The 24,127-nt window shown below is 48.8% G+C and overlaps 2 protein-coding genes across 5 annotated transcripts in view; both read right to left on the bottom strand.

Moving 5' to 3' along the window:
• Positions 1–878: 878 nt before the first annotated feature.
• Crybb3 (crystallin beta B3) lies at positions 879–5,581 on the bottom strand. 2 transcript variants are annotated; one of them, XM_075957793.1, is made up of 5 exons: positions 5,397–5,581; positions 4,798–4,916; positions 3,444–3,576; positions 2,606–2,748; positions 879–1,105 (listed from the first exon to the last, which is right to left on the bottom strand). In XM_075957793.1, exons 1-5 carry the CDS (start codon positions 5,469–5,471, stop codon positions 940–942), a joined length of 636 nt encoding a protein of 211 aa, XP_075813908.1. In that variant the 5' UTR covers positions 5,472–5,581; the 3' UTR covers positions 879–939. The 2 variants fall into 2 exon arrangements, with proteins under 2 accessions (XP_075813908.1, XP_075813901.1); XM_075957786.1 differs by lacking the exon at positions 2,606–2,748.
• Positions 5,582–19,845: 14,264 nt separating this feature from the next.
• Positions 19,846–24,127, bottom strand: part of Kiaa1671 (KIAA1671 ortholog) — a 108,884-nt gene continuing 104,602 nt past the window's right edge. For all 3 annotated transcript variants that reach the window (XM_075983354.1, XM_075983372.1, XM_075983363.1), the window contains one exon: positions 19,846–23,930. The gene's annotated coding sequence lies outside the window, so the exon portion shown is untranslated. The remainder of the gene's footprint in view (positions 23,931–24,127) is intronic.

Raw genomic sequence — 24,127 nt, 5'->3', positions numbered from 1 at the left:
CTCAGGACAGCGCACACCAGCTCTCTGCACCTCTGTTTCTCTGCAAATGAGAATGGTTTCAGCCAGGGCAGCCCTGTACTCAGGTGGCTTGCTTCCCGCAGAATGAAGGGCAATGGGTTTGACTGATAGGAGGACAGAGAAATGACACAGGGAAGTGTGGGAGAAAAGGAGGAAGGATGGATGGAAGGGCAGATGAGCTGACAGATGGAAGGGGAAAATTAGCTAATGGACAGATGGATGGATGGATGGATGGATGGATGGATGGGTAGATGGATGGGTGGGTGGATGGGTGGATGGATGGGTGGGTGTGTGGGTGGATAGGTGGGTGGATGGATGGGTGGGTGGTATCAAGGATGTATGAATTGATGGAAAGAAGAGAATATGGAAGGGAAGAAGGGTGGAAAGATGGGTAGATGATGATATATGAAGGGCGGGCAGATGGATAGGAGAATGGGTAGGAGGGCAGATGAATGAATGGATGTGTGGGTAGGTAGATTGACGAACACATAGATGGGAGGATAGATGGATAGGTATGTGGGTGAATGCATGGGTGGCTGGCTGGCTAGCTGAGTGGATGGGTGGGTGAATGAGTGTGTGGGTGGATGGGAGGGTGGGTGAGTGGATGGGAGGGTGGGTGAGTAGGTGGGTGGATGAGTGGGCAGATGGTGAATGGATGGATGGGTGAATGGATGGATGGACAGATGGACAGTTACTCAGATGTAGGCACTGGTGGTGAAAGCAAGCCTGTGGCAGAGGGGGCATGATCTCAGCTGATAAGACTGAGGCACACCACTCTTCCCCTCCTTGCAGTATTGGCCCCTCCAGCCCAGCCTCCACAGCCCCACCACAGGAAGTGACACAGACAGAGCGGCGTGGCTGGTGGGCTTTATTGAGCAGGATCGGGAGGGACACAGGCGTTGGGCACTGGGATCCGCATCCTCAGCTGCTCAGGAAGCAGCCGCGCTTGTGCCATTTCTGGTCGCGGATGCGGCGCACCGACTGCAGCTGCGGCTGGTTGGCATCCCACTCGTTCCAGTGGCGGAACTCGCCGCGCTCTAACACGTACTGGCGTCCGCGGTAGCCAGGGAACTCGTAGCCCACCCACCTGCCGAGAATAACAGGTGAGTCGCGGTCCCCCTGTCGCCCTCCTCTGGCCAGGCACCTGCCTTGGCTCCTCCTTGGCTCCCAGCGCCCGTGAGACTCTTAACTATCTACTTTTTTCAAGGCTCCCCCTACGTCATCTCAGCACCGATCTATTCTCCCAGGTCAGGCTGAATCCAAGCTTCCCCGCCTGCCGTTCTTTCTGACTGGAGTGTTCTTCCTTAGCTGATCCTGCCTCACACACACCCCGGGGACTCACAGAAACGCCTTCCCCAGTGTTCCCATCACACTCATCATCAGACTGGCAGACCTGAGAAGAGCTACTCAGCTCTAGCTGACCGTGGGACCCCTATCCTTGACTGCTCAGGAAGCAGCTAGAGGACGTTCTCACGGCCATCTTGCTAGGCGCCAACCCACAATGGACAAGGAAGGCAAGGTGGCCCTGAGGTAGTGGCCCTGAGGTTTCTGTGACCCCAAAATCACATCAGCAGAGATAGCAAGCCTGCTCAGAGCTACACTCACTCAAGTTCCTGATAGTTACAGAGAACATGAGATGAAGGTCACTCTGAGGGGCTGGAGAGACGGCTCAGCTGTTAAGAGCACTGACTGCTCTTCCAGAGGACCCAGGTCCAAGTCCCATCATCCACATTGTAGCTAACAACTGTTTGTAACTCCAAGATCTGACACCCTCCCACAGACATGTATGCAGGCAAAATACAAATGCATATAAAATAAGAATAAATAAATAGAAAAAGAAAATATCACCCTGAGAATCCATCAGTTTGAGTTAGGACAGCCATAAAGACCTGGGTAGAGACCTTGTGATTCACTGAAATAGAGCAAAACTGTCTAGGGGGCCTAAGCTGCCTAGAAACTGTAATGGGGCAGAAGCAGGGTGCTGGAGCATTTCCAAGGGGTGGGGGGAAGGAAATTAAGGAGAGACGGGGTTAAGAGAATAGGGAGAGAGGGGGCAAGTAGCAAAGAGAATAAGGAGGAGGGAAGAAGGAAAGGAAGGAGGGAGGGAGGGAAGGAGGGAAGAAGGGAAGGAGGGAAAGAGGGAAGGAGGGAGGGGAGCTGTGAGTATGTGCACAGTGTTGTTCTGAACATATTTCCTTTAAGACAGGATTTCTCTGTGTATCCCTGGCTGTCCTGGAACTTGCTCTGTAGACCAGGCTGGCCTTGAACTCAGAATCCACCTGCCTTTGCCTCCCGAGTGCTGGGATTGGAGGTAGCTCCACCACTGCTGGTGCCGCAGTTCTTGGATTTTTTGAGGCAGGACCTGATTCTGGAGCCTAAGCCACCTTCAAACTCTCGCTCTTCCTGCCTTAACTCCTGAGTGCTAGGGTCATGGACTGGGCCCTACCCTTTTGGCTTTGAGTGAGAATGGGTTCAGAGTATGGCTGAGTCTCTCATGTGTGGGGCTGGCAGCTGTGGTAAATCTGGTGCTAAAGACGCAGCCGCCAGGGGGTGGAACTGGAGCTGCAGGGCTGGGGGGCTCCCTTACGTCCCGTTGATGACTCGGATGCTGGCCACACGGTCCTGGAAGCCATGGGCCCACAGGCTGGGCACATCGTCATCCACGATCTCCATCTTGCGCCCACTGAAGGCTGGGTTCTCAAACAGGTGCAGCTTGTGGTCTGGGCCATCCTGGGGGCAAAGCTTAAGGGTGAGTGGGCCCCACACCCAGAACAGAAAGATTGAGTCACCCCACCCCTCTTCAAGAGACACCCCAGAGCTGAGCAAGACAGAGAAGGGGGCTGGACAGAGCTCCTCCCACCAGTCATCACCACGAGAAAGGGAAACTGAGGCTCAGAGGGGACCCCAAGACTCATGCCCCAGCTTCCCCTCTCTTAGGCTGACTCTAGCGTTTCTTTCCAGTGTCCCCTCGGTTATGTAAAAGGAACTCTGCTCAGACACTGAGGAACACTGGGTGGCTTCTGTATTAATGGGGGTGGTGGCATTTCAGTGATTTAGCATCCTTGTGGACCACGGTCCCCTCTGGAAGCACCAGAGATGAGTGTAAACTGCCTTGAAGTGATCTTCTGGGTTGCTGAGGTTTGTGTTTCTTTGAACAGCGTGGATCTGAGCTTGAACTATGAGGGTTCTCAGGTTAATTGGATTACTATGAAAGGGTTGACAGGCAAGTCTGCCAGTTCAAGACAAGGACTCAAGTGTTCTGTCCCCGTGCCCACTCAGGAGCCAGCTTCTTCTCACTGCACACCATTGTTGAGGTAAAAAACCTGATGCCTGTCCAGGAAGGATCGCAATGGCCAAACTGGCCAGAGCAAGGTGCACATGCACACACACAGACACACACTTGGACAGCAACAGTCCTGACTCACAATGTGCAAAGGCCGGAGGGACAGGAGAATGTCATTATGTCGGCTGCTGGACCAGGCATCCCAGCGTGGGTAGTCCCCCTTCTCGAGAACAAACTGTTCCCCACGGAAGGCCCTGCGCTCGAACGCCAACCACCTGAGGGAGGAAGGGACAGGGTCACCGTTGGTGTGGCTGAGCAGGGACCCACATGCAGGGAAAAGAACAGGAAGGAGAGACATTCCACCCCTAACCGAGTACAGACCCTTGTGCCTGCTATTAGGGGACCTGCAGGAACTTGCTTGGGACTGATGCCCTGGGCCGAAACCTATCCTAGGACATCCTGAGAATTGTGTGCAGCTAAGTTGGGGGCCTGAGGCTTGGTAAAGCCCCCAACAGTGCCTGCCTGCCATAGGTTGAGCAAGAGTTCCATGACTGAGGGGCTGTCAAGAGCACTGGCTGCTGTTACAGAGGACGTGGGTTCAACTCCCAGCACCCACAGGGCTGCACTGAAGCCTCTGAACTCCAGTTCTGGAGATCCAGTGACCTCTTCTGGCCACCAGAAGTACTGCATGTACATGTACAGAGACATGCAGGCAAAACACTCATATATATAAAATTAAACAGAATTTTAAAAATACATTTGTGGGTTAGTCCTGCTATCATGCTTCCTCCTCCCCTTCTCCCTGTCACTCTCCTCTTTCCTTCCTCCTCCCTGCCCCTCACTTCTCTCTTTGTATGTACTGTCTGTGTCCACGTCTCTGTCTATCCTCAGATGAGGAGACACAGCCGCAGACATGCTGCCTGAGATCACAAACAGTCTCAGCACTGGACTCAACCTGCAGGCCAGAACTCAGTGAGTGCAGCAGGGCCGGCTTGCCTTGGGGACGGGCTCCAGACACCTGGTTTTCTGGCCTCGGTTTCCTCTGCGATGCCAGTTACAGAAAGGGGTGTGGCTCTCATAGGATGAGGATTCATGATATAACTCATAGGAAACTTCACAGGGTCTTAGTTCCCAAGGCTATTTAATGGTATCATTTCTTCTTACATGACTTTATTGTTTTTTAGTTTTTAAAGAACTTTCATGAGGCCGTGGCAGCGCACGCCTTTAATCCCCGTACTCAGGAGGCAGAGGAAGGGGGATGTCTGTGAGCTCTGCAAACAGTTGGTGCTCACTTGGTGTTTCACCTTGGAATATGGCCCCCGCTGGCCTCCTTTCTGTTCCTCCCATCCACACTGGAATCTAAAGCCCCGAGTCTGTCATTTTATGGATGGGGAAACGGAGGCAAAGAAGGAGGGGGAGCTGCACAAGGGCCCAGGGCAGATCTGAGGCCTCCAGTTGCAGAAGGTTGGGGCAGTGGGCACTGCCCAGGTACTCACGGTCCAGACTCCACTTGGATGGAGCCCACCTTCTCCAGCAGGCTGTCAGTGAGGTTGGGACACTCGGCCGAGAGCTCACATCGCTTGCCCTGGAAGTTCTCCAACTCATACACAGTCACCTGGAAGAACAAAGACGAAAGGCTCGCCCCTGGTGGGCTCCAAGGGCCTTGAGTGTCCTTAGAACAGCAGGGAGGCCCCACCTGCTTTCCCAGGTGAGTCACACAGGTCTGCATCGCCCCCTGGAGGCCAGAGTGAGAAATCACAACAATGCCACAGGCCCTGTTTAAAATCACCAAGACATCCACCTCAGATGTTCCCTCTAAGGCCTCAGCATGTTTTGGAAGGGACAGAGTCAGCTATGTCACACTGCCCATGCTTCTTCCAGCCCATGTTTCTGCCACCTGCATTATCTCATGACAATTCTGGGACTGGGGACATCACTTCCGTTTTAAAGATGTCAATGCCCAGAGACATCAAAAAACTCCAACAAAGTCACACAGAAAAGAGGCTACATCCCTTGATTCCTGGTGGCCCTGTGCTCCACTGAGTCAGCTGCTGTCCTCAGTCCTGGGCTTGAGGTTCTGTGAAGACCCCTGTACCTTGTAGCTGCCCCCAAGGCCTCCATGGCTCTTGCCAGCTGCAGCCTGCTCTGGTGCACTGTGCGGCTCTGCCATGTCTCCAGGAACGCTTCTGCCTCGCACTGGAAGGGAACGGGGTCACAGGCTCCACGCAGCAGTAACAGTAACAGCCACATAAATGTGGCTGGAACCAAAACGTAGTGAGGCCTTTGCTGCCCACATCTCATAGCCACGAATCAAGATCTACAGTCATTCATTCAGCCATTCAGCAAACACCCCCTAGGTACCTGCTTTGGGCCATGCATCTGAGCCAATTAGTGAGACTGGGGAGTCTCATGAGCTCAGAAAATCAAGACCACTTTACTGAGGCCACAAGGAAGAAAGCACTCAGATTGGATCGGCAACCCCCCCCCAAATGCCCCCTTCACAGGGCTTGGTATCTCCATGGGCTCTCTGAAGCCTCATTGCCCAAGACTGGACACCACAGCCAGTGTGAAGAGCAGACCACAGCAGGCAGGAGAAACAGACAGACAGACCAAGCAGTTGTGAAACAGGCTAGGTCTGTGAAACCATTCTAGGGCATAAAGCTGGCTACCCACGCCACAATCTTATTGAGTGCTTGCTGTGTTCCAGGCACTTGCATAGTGGACCCTGACAATGTCTCTTAGCTTATGGGTGCAGAGACATGGAACCCAGGTTTTGTAGACACCAGCATGGGTGTACAGACACACACACATATACTGTCCTGCACATACTCCTGTCCCTCGCCTTTGCCTCCCTTATGACCTGTCCTGGCACAGTGGCGTGAGGGCCGTCGTGCCCAGCAGCTTTGCTCCACATCCAATTAGCATCAGTGGACACAGGGCTCAGCCCACCTCGTGGGAATGCCTCCACTATACCTTCCCTTTCTTGGAGCTACCCAGTCCTTGGCAGCCTGGTTCTGAGCCCCCACACAGAGCTGGGATCCAACCTCATGCTTAGACACGCAGACACTACAGGTCCCCATCTGTAGCCAGGCTTAGAGGCAGTCGTGGGTCCTGGAGGTCAGCCCCACCCTCAGATGAGTCAAGCACCAGCCACGCGCACTCATAGAGACCCGAGGTTACACCCTGCACGATGCTGCACATCCCCCAGCCTCACCCAGTCCGGAACAAACCTGCCTCCAGGACCAGCTGTCCCCAGACTGGCCTGCCTCCAAGGCTGGCCTATTTATGGGTGTATTCTGTTGGCCCAGCACATCATGGCCTGCTGAGATAGCGTCCTGTCCACCCGATCCTGTCCGGGCCATTTCACCCTAATAGTAAGCCTGTGGAGGCCCCCAAAGCCAGTCTCACATCTGACGCAACTCTGATGACTTCCTGGGGACCCACGGTCTTTGCTGACTTTGTGGAAGGCTTTGCAGGCTAGAAAGGGGGCATGGAGCACAAGTCCCTCTAGTGAGCCTCGATTCCCCTTTGGCTTCTTGATGCCTCTTTCCTACTAGAGTTCTCAACATTCCCAGACAGGCTCCAGGTCTTGAAGTGGGGGATCCCTGGATCCATGTGCTGGGCAAGGGGACTGAATTCAGATCACCACAACTGCTTTTCCAAATCCACTGTAAACCCATGTAGCCGTTTCCAAGGCTGTGACATCAGGGCAGACATGTTCCTCGTGAGAGTAGCATGTACGAATGAACCACAGCGCCAGCTGTGTGCAAGGCACTTTCTGTATGATGATCTGTTTCCCCACATCTTTGAGGGGGAATTTTGATTGACATATTAAAGATGATGAAGAAACTGGGCTCAGAGAGGCCATGCCAGCTACATAGGGTCACAAAGCTGTTTTCTGTAGGCTAAAATCCTCGAGTCAGCCTCAGATCTGATTGCTGGATCCATAGGATGTTGTCAGTGACCCTTGAACTCTAAACTTTGTGGATTCCATGACTGGGGTGAGTCCCTGAATTCTCATAGTCGTAGCTACAAATTGATTTGGGTTTTTTAATGTATGAGTGTGTATTGTATGATGTTTATTTTTTTAATATTTATTTATTTATTATGTATACAATATTCTGTCTGTGTCTATGTCTGCGGGCCAGAAGAGGGCACCAGACCTCATTACAGACGGTTGTGAGCCACCATGTAGTTGCTGGGAATTGAACTCAGGACCTTTGGAAGAGCAGGCAATGCTCTTAACCACTGAGCCATCTCTCCAGCCCTGTCAAATGTTTAATGTATGGGTGTGTATTGTACAATGTTTAATGTATGAGTGTGTATTGTACAATGTTTAATGTATGAGTGTGTATTGTACGATGCTTAATGTATGAGTGTGTATTTTACGATGTTTTTAATGTATGAGTGTGTATTGTACAATTTTTAATGTATGGGTGTATTGTACAATGTTTTTAATGTATGAGTGTGTGTTGTACAATGTTTAATGTATGAGTGTTATTGTACAATGTTTTTAATGTATGAGTGTGTACTGTACGATGTTTTTAATGTATGAGTGTGTATTGTACAATGTTTAATGTATGAGTGTATATTGTACAATGTTTAATGTATGAGTGTGTATTGTACAATGTTTAATGTATGAGTGTGTATTGTACAATGTTTAATGTATGAGTGTTATTGTACGATGTTTTTAATGGATGAGTGTGTATTGTACAATGTTTAATGTATGAGTGTGTATTGTACAATGTTTAATGTATGAGTGTGTATTGTACAATGTTTAATGTATGAGTGTGTATTGTACAATGTTTAATGTATGAGTGTTTATTGTACAATGTTTAATGTATGAGTGTGTATTGTACAATGTTTAATGTATGAGTGTGTATTGTACAATGTTTAATGTATGAGTGTGTATTGTACAATGTTTTTAATGTATGAGTGTGTATTGTACAATGTTTTTAATGTATGAGTGTGTACTGTACGATGTTTTTAATGTATGAGTGTGTACTGTACAATGTTATTAATGTATGAGTGTGTATTGTACAATGTTTAATGTATGAGTGTGTATTGTACGATGTTTAATGTATGAGTGTGTATTGTACGATGTTTAATGTATGAGTGTGTGTTGTACGATGTTTAATGTATGAGTGTGTATTGTACGATGTTTAATGTACGAGTGTGTATTGTACGATGTTTTTAATGTATGAGTGTGTATTGTACAATGTTTAATGTATGAGTGTGTATTGTACAATGTTTAATGTATGAGTGTGTATTGTACAATGTTTAATGTATGAGTGTGTATTGTACAATGTTTAATGTATGAGTGTGTATTGTACAATGTTTAATGTATGAGTGTGTATTGTACAATGTTTAATGTATGAGTGTGTATTGTACAATGTTTAATGTATGAGTGTGTATTGTACAATGTTTAATGTATGAGTGTGTATTGTACAATGTTTTTAATGTATGAGTGTGTATTGTACAATGTTTAATGTATGAGTGTGTATTGTACAATGTTTAATGTATGGGTGTGTATTGTACAATGTTTAATGTATGAGTGTGTATTGTACAATGTTTAATGTATGAGTGTGTATTGTACAATGTTTAATGTATGAGTGTGTATTGTACAATATTTAATGTATGAGTGTGTATTGTACAATGTTTTTAATGTATGAGTGTGTACTGTACGATGTTTTTAATGTATGAGTGTGTACTGTACGATGTTTTTAATGGATGAGTGTGTATTGTACAATGTTTAATGTATGAGTGTTTATTGTACAATGTTTAATGTATGAGTGTGTATTGTACAATGTTTTTAATGTATGAGTGTGTATTGTACAATGTTTTTAATGTATGAGTGTGTACTGTACGATGTTTTTAATGTATGAGTGTGTACTGTACGATGTTTTTAATGTATGAGTGTGTACTGTACGATGTTTTTAATGGATGAGTGTGTATTGTACAATGTTTAATGTATGAGTGTGTATTGTACAATGTTTTTAATGTATGAGTGTGTATTGTACGATGTTTTTAATGTATGAGTGTGTATTGTACGATGTTTTTAATGTATGAGTGTGTATTGTACGATGTTTTTAATGTATGAGTGTGTATTGTACGATGTTTTTAATGTATGAGTGTGTATTGTACAATGTTTAATGTATGAGTGTGTGTTGTACAATTTTTAATGTATGAGTGTGTATTGTACAATGTTTTTAATGTATGAGTGTGTATTGTACAATGTTTAATGTATGAGTGTGTGTTGTACAATGTTTAATGTATGAGTGTTATTGTACAATTTTTTTAATGTATGAGTGTGTACTGTACGATGTTTTTAATGTATGAGTGTGTATTGTACAATGTTTAATGTATGAGTGTTATTGTACGATGTTTTTAATGTATGAGTGTGTATTGTACAATGTTTAATGTATGAGTGTGTGTTGTACAATGTTTAATGTATGAGTGTTATTGTACGATGTTTTTAATGGATGAGTGTGTATTGTACGATGTTTTTAATGCATGAGTGTGTGGCTGAGTGGGTCTGGTGTGCTGCTGTGATACTCTCTGACTTATGCCTTTGAGACAGGGGCCCTCACTGAGCCTGGAGCTAGGCCCCCAGCCAGCCAGGCCCAGCAATACTCCCATCTCCATCCCCAACACCACTGAGGTTACAGGAGCTTACGGGGCCACCACGGCTATCCATGGGGCACTCAGCAATCTCCCCGGTCCTGTGCACGAATGTATTCATTATTACTGCCACTGTGACCAAAGTACCCTAAAGAACGAGGCTGGGCAGTTTATTTTGGCTGACGGTTTCAGAATGCCACGCATTCCTGCTCCATGATGTCCTCTGCCAGTGGACACCAGCAGCCACCGGATTCTGTCCCCCAGAACCCACACCAATGGCCACTTTCTGCCACAGGGGAGGAAGCCATGATAAGCATCTATGAGCATTGACTGTCACCTAGTCAGGACCTAGAGCCACCCACAAAACAAGCCTCTGGGCAGACCTTGAGATAATATTGTCAGTCTCTAGGCACCTACAAAGGGTTACCTAGCTTAGGTCATTGATGGGCACACCTGTGAGGGTTATATAGATCAGGTCAGTCTCTGGGCACACCTGTGAGGGTTATATAGATCAGGTCAGTCTCTGGACACCTGTGAGGGTTATATAGATCAGGTCAGTCTCTGGACACCTGTGAGGGGTTGTATAGATTAGGTCATTCTCTGGGCACACCTGTGAGGGTTATATAGATCAGATCAGTCTCTGGACACCTGTGAGGGTTATATAGATCAGGTCAGTTTCTGGACACCTGTGAGGATTATATACATCAGGTCAGTCTCTGGACACCTGTGAGGGGTTATATAGATCAGGTCAGTCTCTGGACACCTGTGAGGGGTTGTATAGATTAGGTCATTCTCTGGGCACACCTGTGAGGGTTATATAGATCAGATCAGTCTCTGGACACCTGTGAGGGTTATATAGATCAGGTCAGTTTCTGGACACCTGTGAGGATTATATACATCAGGTCAGTCTCTGGACACCTGTGAGGGGTTATATAGATCAGGTCAGTCTCTGGACACCTGTGAGGGGTTGTATAGATTAGGTCATTCTCTGGGCACACCTGTGAGGGGTTATATAGATCAGGTCAGTCTCTGGGCAACCTGTGAGGGTTATATACATCATGTCAGTCTCTGGACACCTGTGAGGGGTTATATAGATCAGGTCAGTCTCTGGACACCTGTGAGGGGTTATATACATCAGGTCGGTCTCTGGACACACCTGTGAGGGGTTATATACATCAGGTCGGTCTCTGGACACACCTGTGAGGGGTTATATAGATCAGGTCGGTCTCTGGGCACACCTGTGAGGGTTATATAGATCAGGTCAGTCTCTGGACACACCTGTGAGGGTTATATAGATTAGGTCAGTCTCTGGACACCTGTGAGGGTTATATAGATCAGGTCAGTCTCTGGACACACCTGTGAGGGGTTATATACATCAGGTCGGTCTCTGGACACACCTGTGAGGGGTTATATACATCAGGTCGGTCTCTGGACACACCTGTGAGGGTTATATAGATCAGGTCGGTCTCTGGACACACCTGTGAGGGTTATATAGATTAGGTCAGTCTCTGGACACCTGTGAGGGTTATATAGATCAGGTCAGTCTCTGGACACACCTGTGAGGGGTTATATACATCAGGTCGGTCTCTGGACACACCTGTGAGGGGTTATATACATCAGGTCGGTCTCTGGACACACCTGTGAGGGGTTATATACATCAGGTCGGTCTCTGGACACACCTGTGAGGGGTTATATAGATCAGGTCGGTCTCTGGACACACCTGTGAGGGGTTATATACATCAGGTCGGTCTCTGGACACACCTGTGAGGGTTATATAGATCAGGTCGGTCTCTGGACACACCTGTGAGGGGTTATATAGATCAGGTCGGTCTCTGGACACACCTGTGAGGGGTTATATACATCAGGTCGGTCTCTGGACACACCTGTGAGGGTTATATAGATCAGGTCGGTCTCTGGACACACCTGTGAGGGGTTATATACATCAGGTCGGTCTCTGGACACACCTCTGAGGGGTTATATACATCAGGTCGGTCTCTGGACACACCTGTGAGGGTTATATAGATCAGGTCGGTCTCTGGACACACCTGTGAGGGGTTATATAGATCAGGTCAGTCTCTGGACACCTGTGAGGGTTATATAGATTAGGTCAGTCTCTGGACACCTGTGAGGGGTTATATAGATCAGGTCAGTCTCTGGACACACCTGTGAGGGGTTATATACATCAGGTCGGTCTCTGGACACACCTGTGAGGGGTTATATACATCAGGTCGGTCTCTGGACACACCTGTGAGGGTTATATAGATCAGGTCAGTCTCTGGACACACCTGTGAGGGTTATATAGATTAGGTCAGTCTCTGGACACCTGTGAGGGTTATATAGATCAGGTCAGTCTCTGGACACACCTGTGAGGGGTTATATATATCAGGTCGGTCTCTGGACACACCTGTGAGGGGTTATATACATCAGGTCGGTCTCTGGACACACCTGTGAGGGTTATATAGATCAGGTCGGTCTCTGGACACACCTGTGAGGGGTTATATAGATCAGGTCGGTCTCTGGACACACCTGTGAGGGTTATATAGATCAGGTCAGTCTCTGGACACCTGTGAGGGTTATATAGATCAGGTCAGTCTCTGGACACCTGTGAGGGGTTGTATAGATTAGGTCATTCTCTGGGCACACCTGTGAGGGTTATATAGATCAGATCAGTCTCTGGACACCTGTGAGGGTTATATAGATCAGGTCAGTTTCTGGACACCTGTGAGGATTATATACACCAGGTCAGTCTCTGGACACCTGTGAGGGGTTATATAGATCAGGTCAGTCTCTGGACACCTGTGAGGGGTTGTATAGATTAGGTCATTCTCTGGGCACACCTGTGAGGGTTATATAGATCAGATCAGTCTCTGGACACCTGTGAGGGTTATATAGATCAGGTCAGTTTCTGGACACCTGTGAGGATTATATACATCAGGTCAGTCTCTGGACACCTGTGAGGGGTTATATAGATCAGGTCAGTCTCTGGACACCTGTGAGGGGTTGTATAGATTAGGTCATTCTCTGGGCACACCTGTGAGGGGTTATATAGATCAGGTCAGTCTCTGGGCACACCTGTGAGGGTTATATACATCATGTCAGTCTCTGGACACCTGTGAGGGGTTATATAGATCAGGTCAGTCTCTGGACACCTGTGAGGGGTTATATACATCAGGTCGGTCTCTGGACACACCTGTGAGGGGTTATATAGATCAGGTCGGTCTCTGGACACACCTGTGAGGGGTTATATAGATCAGGTCGGTCTCTGGGCACACCTGTGAGGGATATATAGATCAGGTCAGTCTCTGGACACACCTGTGAGGGTTATATAGATTAGGTCAGTCTCTGGACACCTGTGAGGGTTATATAGATCAGGTCAGTCTCTGGGCACACCTGTGAGGGTTATATACATCATGTCAGTCTCTGGACACCTGTGAGGGGTTATATAGATCAGGTCAGTCTCTGGACACCTGTGAGGGGTTATATACATCAGGTCGGTCTCTGGACACACCTGTGAGGGGTTATATACATCAGGTCGGTCTCTGGACACACCTGTGAGGGTTATATAGATCAGGTCGGTCTCTGGACACACCTGTGAGGGTTATATAGATTAGGTCAGTCTCTGGACACCTGTGAGGGTTATATAGATCAGGTCAGTCTCTGGACACACCTGTGAGGGGTTATATACATCAGGTCGGTCTCTGGACACACCTGTGAGGGGTTATATACATCAGGTCGGTCTCTGGACACACCTGTGAGGGGTTATATACATCAGGTCGGTCTCTGGACACACCTGTGAGGGGTTATATAGATCAGGTCGGTCTCTGGACACACCTGTGAGGGGTTATATACATCAGGTCGGTCTCTGGACACACCTGTGAGGGTTATATAGATCAGGTCGGTCTCTGGACACACCTGTGAGGGGTTATATAGATCAGGTCGGTCTCTGGACACACCTGTGAGGGGTTATATACATCAGGTCGGTCTCTGGACACACCTGTGAGGGTTATATAGATCAGGTCGGTCTCTGGACACACCTGTGAGGGTTATATAGATCAGGTCGGTCTCTGGACACACCTGTGAGGGGTTATATACATCAGGTCGGTCTCTGGACACACCTGTGAGGGTTATATAGATCAGGTCGGTCTCTAGACACACCTGTGAGGGGTTATATAGATCAGGTCAGTCTCTGGACACCTGTGAGGGTTATATAGATTAGGTCAGTCTCTGGACACCTGTGAGGGGTTATATACATCAGGTCAGTCTCTGGACACACCTGTGAGGGGTTATATACATCAGGTCGGTCTCTGGACACACCTGTGAGGGTTATATAGATCAGGTCGGTCTCTGGACACACCTGTGAGGGTTATATAGATTAGGTCAGTCTCTGGACACCTGTGAGGGTTATATAGATCAGGTCAGTCTCTGGACACACCTGTGAGGGGTTATATACATCAGGTCGGTCTCTGGACACACCTGTGAGGGGTTATATACATCAGGTCGGTCTCTGGACACACCTGTGAGGGGTTATATACATCAGGTCGGTCTCTGGACACACCTGTGAGGGGTTATATATATCAGGTCGGTCTCTGGACACACCTGTGAGGGGTTATATACATCAGGTCGGTCTCTGGACACACCTGTGAGGGTTATATAGATCAGGTCGGTCTCTGGACACACCTGTGAGGGGTTATATAGATCAGGTCGGTCTCTGGACACACCTGTGAGGGGTTATATACATCAGGTCGGTCTCTGGACACACCTGTGAGGGGTTATATAGATTAGGTGAGTCTCTGGACACCTGTGAGGGGTTGTATAGATTAGGTCATTCTCTGGGCACACCTGTGAGGGTTATATAGATCAGATCAGTCTCTGGACACCTGTGAGGGTTATATAGATCAGGTCAGTTTCTGGACACCTGTGAGGATTATATACATCAGGTCAGTCTCTGGACACCTGTGAGGGGTTATATAGATCAGGTCAGTCTCTGGACACCTGTGAGGGGTTGTATAGATTAGGTCATTCTCTGGGCACACCTGTGAGGGGTTATATAGATCAGGTCAGTCTCTGGGCACACCTGTGAGGGTTATATACATCATGTCAGTCTCTGGACACCTGTGAGGGGTTATATAGATCAGGTCAGTCTCTGGACACCTGTGAGGGGTTATATACATCAGGTCGGTCTCTGGACACACCTGTGAGGGGTTATATAGATCAGGTCGGTCTCTGGACACACCTGTGAGGGGTTATATAGATCAGGTCGGTCTCTGGGCACACCTGTGAGGGATATATAGATCAGGTCAGTCTCTGGACACACCTGTGAGGGTTATATAGATTAGGTCAGTCTCTGGACACCTGTGAGGGTTATATAGATCAGGTCAGTCTCTGGGCACACCTGTGAGGGTTATATACATCATGTCAGTCTCTGGACACCTGTGAGGGGTTATATAGATCAGGTCAGTCTCTGGACACCTGTGAGGGGTTATATACATCAGGTCGGTCTCTGGACACACCTGTGAGGGGTTATATACATCAGGTCGGTCTCTGGACACACCTGTGAGGGTTATATAGATCAGGTCGGTCTCTGGACACACCTGTGAGGGTTATATAGATTAGGTCAGTCTCTGGACACCTGTGAGGGTTATATAGATCAGGTCAGTCTCTGGACACACCTGTGAGGGGTTATATACATCAGGTCGGTCTCTGGACACACCTGTGAGGGGTTATATACATCAGGTCGGTCTCTGGACACACCTGTGAGGGGTTATATACATCAGGTCGGTCTCTGGACACACCTGTGAGGGGTTATATAGATCAGGTCGGTCTCTGGACACACCTGTGAGGGGTTATATACATCAGGTCGGTCTCTGGACACACCTGTGAGGGTTATATAGATCAGGTCGGTCTCTGGACACACCTGTGAGGGGTTATATAGATCAGGTCGGTCTCTGGACACACCTGTGAGGGGTTATATACATCAGGTCGGTCTCTGGACACACCTGTGAGGGTTATATAGATCAGGTCGGTCTCTGGACACACCTGTGAGGGGTTATATAGATCAGGTCGGTCTCTGGACACACCTGTGAGGGGTTATATACATCAGGTCGGTCTCTGGACACACCTGTGAGGGTTATATAGATCAGGTCGGTCTCTGGACACACCTGTGAGGGGTTATATAGATCAGTTCAGTCTCTGGACACCTGTGAGGGTTATATAGATTAGGTCAGTCTCTGGACACCTGTGAGGGGTTATATACATCAGGTCAGTCTCTGGACACACCTGTGAGGGGTTATATACATCAGGTCGGTCTCTGGACACACCTGTGAGGGGTTATATACATCAGGTCGGTCTCTGGACACACCTGTGAGGGTTATATAGATCAGGTCAGTCTCTGGACACACCTGTGAGGGTTATATAGATTAGGTCAGTCTCTGGACACCTGTGAGGGTTATATAGATCAGGTCAGTCTCTGGACACACCTGTGAGGGGTTATATATATCAGGTCGGTCTCTGGACACACCTGTGAGGGGTTATATACATCAGGTCGGTCTCTGGACACACCTGTGAGGGTTATATAGATCAGGTCGGTCTCTGGACACACCTGTGAGGGGTTATATAGATCAGGTCGGTCTCTGGACACACCTGTGAGGGGTTATATACATCAGGTCGGTCTCTGGACACACCTGTGAGGGTTATATAGATTAGGTCAGTCTCTGGACACCTGTGAGGGTTATATAGATCAGGTCAGTCTCTGGACACACCTGTGAGGGGTTATATATATCAGGTCGGTCTCTGGACACACCTGTGAGGGGTTATATACATCAGGTCGGTCTCTGGACACACCTGTGAGGGTTATATAGATCAGGTCGGTCTCTGGACACACCTGTGAGGGGTTATATAGATCAGGTCGGTCTCTGGACACACCTGTGAGGGGTTATATACATCAGGTCGGTCTCTGGACACACCTGTGAGGGGTTATATAGATTAGGTCAGTCTCTGGACACCTGTGAGGGGTTATATACATCAGGTCAGTCTCTGGACACACCTGTGAGGGGTTATATACATCAGGTCGGTCTCTGGACACACCTGTGAGGGGTTATATAGATCAGGTCGGTCTCTGGACACACCTGTGAGGGGTTATATACATCAGGTCGGTCTCTGGACACACCTGTGAGGGTTATATAGATCAGGTCGGTCTCTGGACACACCTGTGAGGGGTTATATAGATCAGGTCGGTCTCTGGACCCCTGTGAGGGGTTATATAGATCAGGTCAGTCTCTGGACACACCTGTGAGGATTATATACATCAGGTCAGTCTCTGGACACCTGTGAGGGGTTATATAGATCAGGTCAGTCTCTGGACACCTGTGAGGGGTTATATAGATCAGGTCAGTCTCTGGACACACCTGTGAGGGGTTATATAGATCAGGTCAGTCTCTGGACACCTGTGAGGGTTATATAGATCAGGTCAGTCTCTGGACACCTGTGAGGGTTATATACATCAGGTCAGTCTCTGGACACACCTGTGAGGGGTTATATAGATCAGGTCGGTCTCTGGACACACCTGTGAGGGTTATATAGATCAGGTCGGTCTCTGGACACACCTGTGAGGGGTTATATAGATCAGGTCAGTCTCTGGACACACCTGTGAGGGGTTATATAGATCAGGTCAGTCTCTGGACACATCTGTGAGGGGTTATATAGATCAGGTCAGTCTCTTGGCACACTATTTCCAAGGCATGGTGTCCTGAACTGCATAAATTATGAGAGTCTCAGATGAGCAGGAGCAAACAAAGCTGCACACACACATGCACCTCTCTCTCAGCTTTTGACTTAGGCTGTGAGCAGTCAGTTCTGATGTCCCACTTAATGGACTCTCTGTGGGATTATGAGGATGTCCCCATTGATGGACTGACCCTGATATTTTAAGGATATCCCCATTGATGCACTGACCCTGGGATTATAAGGATGTCCCCATTGGTGGACTGACCCTGGGATTATAAGAATGTCCCCATTGATGCACTGACCCTGGGATTATAAGAATGTCCCCATTGATGCACTGACCCTGGGATTATAAGGATGTCCCCATTGATGCACTGACCCTGGGATTATAAGAATGTCCCCATTGATGCACTGACCCTGGGATTATAAGGATGTCCCCACTGATGGACTGACCCTGGGATTATAAGGATGTCCCCATTGATGGACTGACCCTGGGATTATAAAGATGTCCCACTGATGGACTGACCCTGGGATTATAAGGATGTCCCACTGATGGACTGACCCTGGGATTGTAAGGATGTCCCATTGATGGACTGATCCTGGGATTGTAAGGGTGTCCCATTGATGCACTGACCCTGGGATTATAAGGATGTCCCCATTGATGGACTGTCCCTTGGATTGTAACGACGTTCCCACTGATGGACTGATTCGGAACTGTAAGTCAAATAAACCTTTTCTCACCAAGCTGCTTCTCATCAGGGTGTTTTATCCAAGTAACAGAAATGAAACCAGGGCACCCACCTTAAGAATGAGCTGCCTGGAGAGAATGGTGTCTAAGACGAGCCTTTGCTTTGCCTGCTTGCTGTTCTCTGTCACTGCTGTTTTTCCTCACTGGAGACCAGCGATTTTCTAGTAACCCTGCAGGTCTTCGGCTCCAGCCACAGCTCTCTGAGGTGTCCAGCTTTGTGGACTGAGCAGTAGCCATCCTCAGTTTCTCTGATGTGAAGACACCTAATGTTGGGTTGCCTGGGTCATACTGTGAAAGTCAACCTAACAAATGACTTCTGAATATATATTCATTCTATCAATCCTGTCCCCTAGAAAACACGAATGTAGTATTCCTGAGACTTGATGAGCCTCCAAGATATGTTATCAATTAGCAGTCCTAGGTAGTGTCCTCATTTCCTTAACTGTCAGCTTGAGACAACACAGAGCCATCTGAGAAGGGAGTCTTATTTGAAGGATGGTCCAGTCCAGGATGGCCTGTGAGCACCTCTGTAGGGAATTGTCTTTTGTATTATTTCATGTAGGAGGGCCTGGTTCACCTCTGCAGGGAGCTGTCTTGAGTATTGTTTTATGTAGGGGGGCCTGGTTCACCTCTACAGGGAGTTGTCCTGGGTATTATTTATGGAGGAGGGCCTGGCTCACTGTCGGTGGCACCACTTCCTACTCAGGTGGTCCTGCTGGCTGACTATGAGCCTGAAAACCAACCAGTAAGCAGTACCCTCCATGGTTTCTACTTCAAATTCCTGCTCAAGTTCCTGCCTTGGCATCCTTCAATTGAAGCTGGTGAAGTGGAAGCGTTAGTCAAATAGACATTTCTTCCCTTAAGTTCCTTTTGGGCCCAGGGTTCATTGCAGCAGCAGAAAGGAAACAAACAACTAAGTTATTAACATCCTTGGGTAGGTTGTTGCTGCATATCTAGGTTGGCTATCAATTCCACCCCTGGCATCATTAAGTAGGCTGTTGATTAACTTCCCTGGATAGACTAGCACTTGCCATCTTGGGTAGGTTATTGACTATCATTGGGTAGGCTGTTGATTAGCATTCCTGGCCTCTACTCACCTACCTCCTGTAATAACCAAGAGTGCTTCCACCATTGCAGAAGGTCTCTATGGGACAACCCCCACCTCCCGGCTATCATCCCACCGGGATTCTTGCCACCAATGCTGCCAGCACAACCTCTCATTCTGTTGCTAAGAAGAGCCAACACGGAGAGATGCTACAATAGGAAGGAGGCAGGGTAAGGATTCCACTCTCTTGGGCCTCAGTGGTCATTGTCTCATTTCCATGTCTCCCATGATGGATGGCCACCCATCTGGGGCTCCCTCCTGCTGCCTAAACCCAGCTCAGTACAAAACCAGTGCGTGTGTGGGAAACCCATCAACCTGCGAGGCCCTGTCTCTCACTCACGGACACACGGCTTCAGCAGCATACCTGCTGTGAGAGCTTTATTTCTGCAGTCGGGGTGTGCCCCGTTTGCACATGCAGAGTTCACCCCATTTGGTGCAGTCAGCTGGATTCCTGACCGCTTGTCTGCACCAGAAAACCTCTTACGGTGACAAAATAGAAAAGCACAGGGACATCCGGTCACTGGGAAGTCCGGGAAGTCCCTTTTGTTTTGACAGTAAAAATATAGGTTTTTATAGATGAATTCTCAGTCACGCAGATAGGTCCTTCCTGGGACTGGCTACAGTGCCCCGTCCGCAGTCATTCCAAAGTTCTCCAGCTTGTGGATTGGTAAGGCAGCTGTCAGAATGCCACAGACAGGACGTGTGTCTTGCGAGTCCTTACCGATCATGTCACAATATCCCAGGCAGGACCCAGAAGAACAGTTAGGAAAATATACCCTATATTCACATATATAATTCCATTCTCCCACCCCAGCATACAAAGCATGTTGAGGACCATGATCATTCTAGAACAGAGTAAGAAACCACTTGGTACAAACACCTTCTGCATATCAATATATGATCTTTGTGAGCCCCATATAACAAGATCTGTAAGGCGACACGGGACAAGAACATTAAAAAGCATGGATTGTCCTCTAGAGGATAGGAGAGATTCTAGCTGGCTCAGTGTTGCCAGGGATTGTCACAGCACTGGTGACATTAACAGTTTAAAGAGACTCTTGGACAGTGAAGGATGCAGGCTGTGAAGTGTCCTCATAAAAGGATACTCCAGGGTGTGATAGGGGTCACAGGACAGAGACAACTAAAACCTTTCCTCCTGCCTGCTAACTCCTGATATGGCTTCAGGCTTTTGGAACGTGACATTCCTAAAATGTCAGTGGTGTCCTCTCTCACTGAGGGGCTTGAGGCCAAGGCAAACTCAGAGGTATGGAGCGGACCCTGTTAGTCTCCTGCAGCTCCCTCCACCTCAAGACTGTCCTCAGTCCCCAGCAATGTGGAGATCTACTTCCTGTCAACACGTGGTGGGACAAAGGCACACTGGGAGGGCACACCATCTCTGTTGCCCCAATGACTTGCCAGAACCATAATATTAACATGGGTGGACGTGGCTTCTCACGTTTCAATCAAGCCTAGATCTAGGGGTGTCTCTGGGCACCAGAATGAACCATCTTAAAGCCAGGATTGACAGAACAGCCCTTACCCCCCACCACCACCACACAAACATCCCAGGATTGGCCAGGTTTCCCTCAGGAAAACCACTCCGGGATTTTTCCAATCTCTGCTCAGCAGCTAAGGTTGAAGGCCTGAGCCTGTTTCTAGAGGGGATTTTACTGTAGGAGGAAAACGTACATCTAGACAGAAACCTTGCTCACTTCCCTACAATACAAACCCCTCTGATGATCCCTGCATCCTGCCAAACCTGAGGCCATCAGATAAATTTTACACTAAGCTCCTTGGACCACCTGGCTTCTCTGCTGGGCCGAGGACTGCCCACAGTTGGTGCTGTATGATTTCAAAGGACAAGCCCAGAGACTATGTAGGAAAACGCCTGTCTATGGGAGCAGGTATCCAAAGGCCAGATGGCAAAGCAATGATGGGCAAAGAGGGGTCAGATGTGGCATTGTGGAACTCTGCAGACAGCCAGTTCCCAGAAGAGGGGCTGGGGAGACCCGAGTGTCTGAACTGCACCACTTCAGGCATATTAGATTCCTTTAAACAGAGGGTCCTGAGAAGCCCAAGGAGTAAGCATACAGCACACCACCTGTCTCCCAGAGTCTTTGCCTGGTTTAGAAGAGGGGGCTAAATGAACCACTTGCTCAGCTCGGTCAAGGGTCCGAGCATGGGCCTCTGCACACTGCACTGCACCAGAGGGGTCACTCCTGACCCAATGAGATTGTCAGTATGTGGATCTTTCTGTGGAATCAAATCGATTTCTTGTCAATTAAACAAGAAAGGTTAGGTAATGACAGGCAAGGTGAGCTCTCTTTGATTCTACTGTGTCTTTCAATACTTAGGACACTTCCTGCCACCATGGCTTCTTTCTCCCAGAACAAAGAGAGCAGTGGAGAGAAAGTTGTTGCTTTGTGGTTTTGTTCGTTTGGTTTTTGTTATTGCTCTGTTTGAGTGGATTTTACAGCCCAGGCTAGCCTCCAGCTTTCTTAGCCAAAGATGGCCTTGAACTACCAGCCTTCCTGCTTTTACCCAAGTGCTAGAATCACTGGTGTGCACACCACACTTGATTTATGTGGTACCTCCCGCGTGTCAGGCACATACTCCACCCACTGAGCCACACACATCCTCAGCCCTGCCACTGTGTTTAAAAAGGAGTCCCTGGCAAGCCACTGCTGGGTCAAAAGTGCTGCAGCATACAAAATGGATCTAAAATCATAACATAACAGAAAACAGGAAGTATGAAAGAGTCTGCGGGGAGACAGAACCCCAAATGATTTCAGAGGATGGATGCCCCTACCACTAGTCAGGGAAGAAAGGGAAAGCAGTGAAGTGTTAACATTCTGCTCTCATTGGTGGCCAGAGCACAGGGTGGGGTGTGGGTGGGGCCTGCAGTCTCCTGGATGCTGACACCTCAGCCCCCAGGCACAGGTGACTGTCCTAACCTAGTGACACCAAATACAGCCACCCTTTCCCACCACACCCTTCCAAAGGGAAAACAGGCAGAGAGGATAACGACAGAGGAGCGGAGGCGGGAAGACAGAGAGGCAGGTCTCAACACCATCTGCAAGTAACAGATTTACAGAGAGCAACTTTTGCCACTGGGGAGGTCAGGGCAGTGGTGGGCACACGTGCCAGGCAGATATCTGTCAGAACACCAGACCCAGGGCCCTCCACAGCCAAGGACCACCTTGGAACTGCCTGGAATGTCACCAAGTCAAGGTTGGGAAAAGGTCTCTGGAAGCTGCCAGCACAGTGGGCAGCCGGCTTGGCATGTTAGGGGTGACCACTGGTGCTGGGGCTCCTGAAGTCCTCTTGAGGACTTACAAAAGGAAACATGACAGAGCGGGTGTCCAGAGTACAGAAGAGGGTTTGAGACTCCGAGGGGCGAGCATTCAGCTAGCAGAATGCGAAGGTAAACATGTTAGACCTCTTGGCCCAGCATCTGGCCTGAGACTCCCACTACAGGAACCTTCCTGCTAGATCAAGATGCAGATGGACTTCGGCCAGGTGGGTTGCAGGGGGCAGGGTGGAGCCACGTCTGTTCTAAGCTGAGTTAGTCGGGTCTTCACTCCAGCAGGACACGGGTGTTCAGAAAAGATGGGGAAAAAAATAGACACCCAGAGCAGGTCTGGTATGTGAGTGGCCAAGGCACTGACCATTCAGACTGAGGTTCATAACACTTGGGACTGAGGGGCAAAGGCTACCCCACAGACAGCAGAGCAGCCTAGACGTGGACAATGGTAAAACTCACAAGTTTTCATAGCTAGGACAGGGATCAGGTAACCTGAGGCAACTGGACACTGTCCATCCCTTCCTGCTGTCTGTCAATGCCCATGTCAGGTTTCTAAGAAAATTGGCTGAATTATTGCTTTATCCCCCTCTAAAGCAGACATGAAAGTAGTGAGACACAGGCCTACTGAGCACACAGCCCCACAGGAAGGATAAGTGTGCTTATAAGTATGAATATGGGATCTAAGTGGGGAAAGAAGAGCCTGTCAAAAAGAAAACAAAACAAAAAAGCAAAGCCTGGGAGACACCAGTGTGATGCGTGGACAATTCCCTGGCCATCTGAGAGCCGTTCAGGCTTCCATGTCCAAGTCCTTCCAGACGGGCTGCCTGAGGAGGAGCCAGAGTCTCTTTTCCAGCTGAGGGAGTCCTGTGAAGTGTATGCAGAGGGCAGGAAAGCCAACTGTCACACCAAAGGCCAATCCACTTCTGCAAGGAGAACTGAAGATCCTTCTGGGGACTGGAGCAAGTCCTGGGGCAGGACCTTCCTGTGGGGACCCAGATGTGGCTCAGCACAGTATCTTCAGGGTGGAAAGGCCCAGGCACATGAGTGTGGCCAGGGAGGAGCAGGTGGCTTGGCCTCGGGTTCTGACGTCTGGCGGTTAAGGCTTGAGTTTGTGGGTGAAGTGATGTCCTGTCTGCAGAGAAATGATAGCCCTTGTTAGGAGAGCATTTGGCAGTTCCCGCCATCAGGCCTTCCATCCTATGCTGGGCGTACCCTGATAGCTCACAAAGCCCTGGGTTCCACCTCCTGCATGTCAACACTGCCCAGGAAGGATGTGGAGGGAGTTGGGAATGGGCAAAGTGAACAACGGGGCAGGGATCCTGACCAGCT

The sequence above is a fragment of the Microtus pennsylvanicus genome, chromosome 1 (assembly GCF_037038515.1).
Source record: "Microtus pennsylvanicus isolate mMicPen1 chromosome 1, mMicPen1.hap1, whole genome shotgun sequence".
Taxonomy (NCBI): Eukaryota; Metazoa; Chordata; class Mammalia; order Rodentia; family Cricetidae; genus Microtus; species Microtus pennsylvanicus.
The sequence above is the reverse complement of the archived record's forward strand: the minus strand, read 5'-3'. Positions and strand labels throughout refer to the sequence as shown.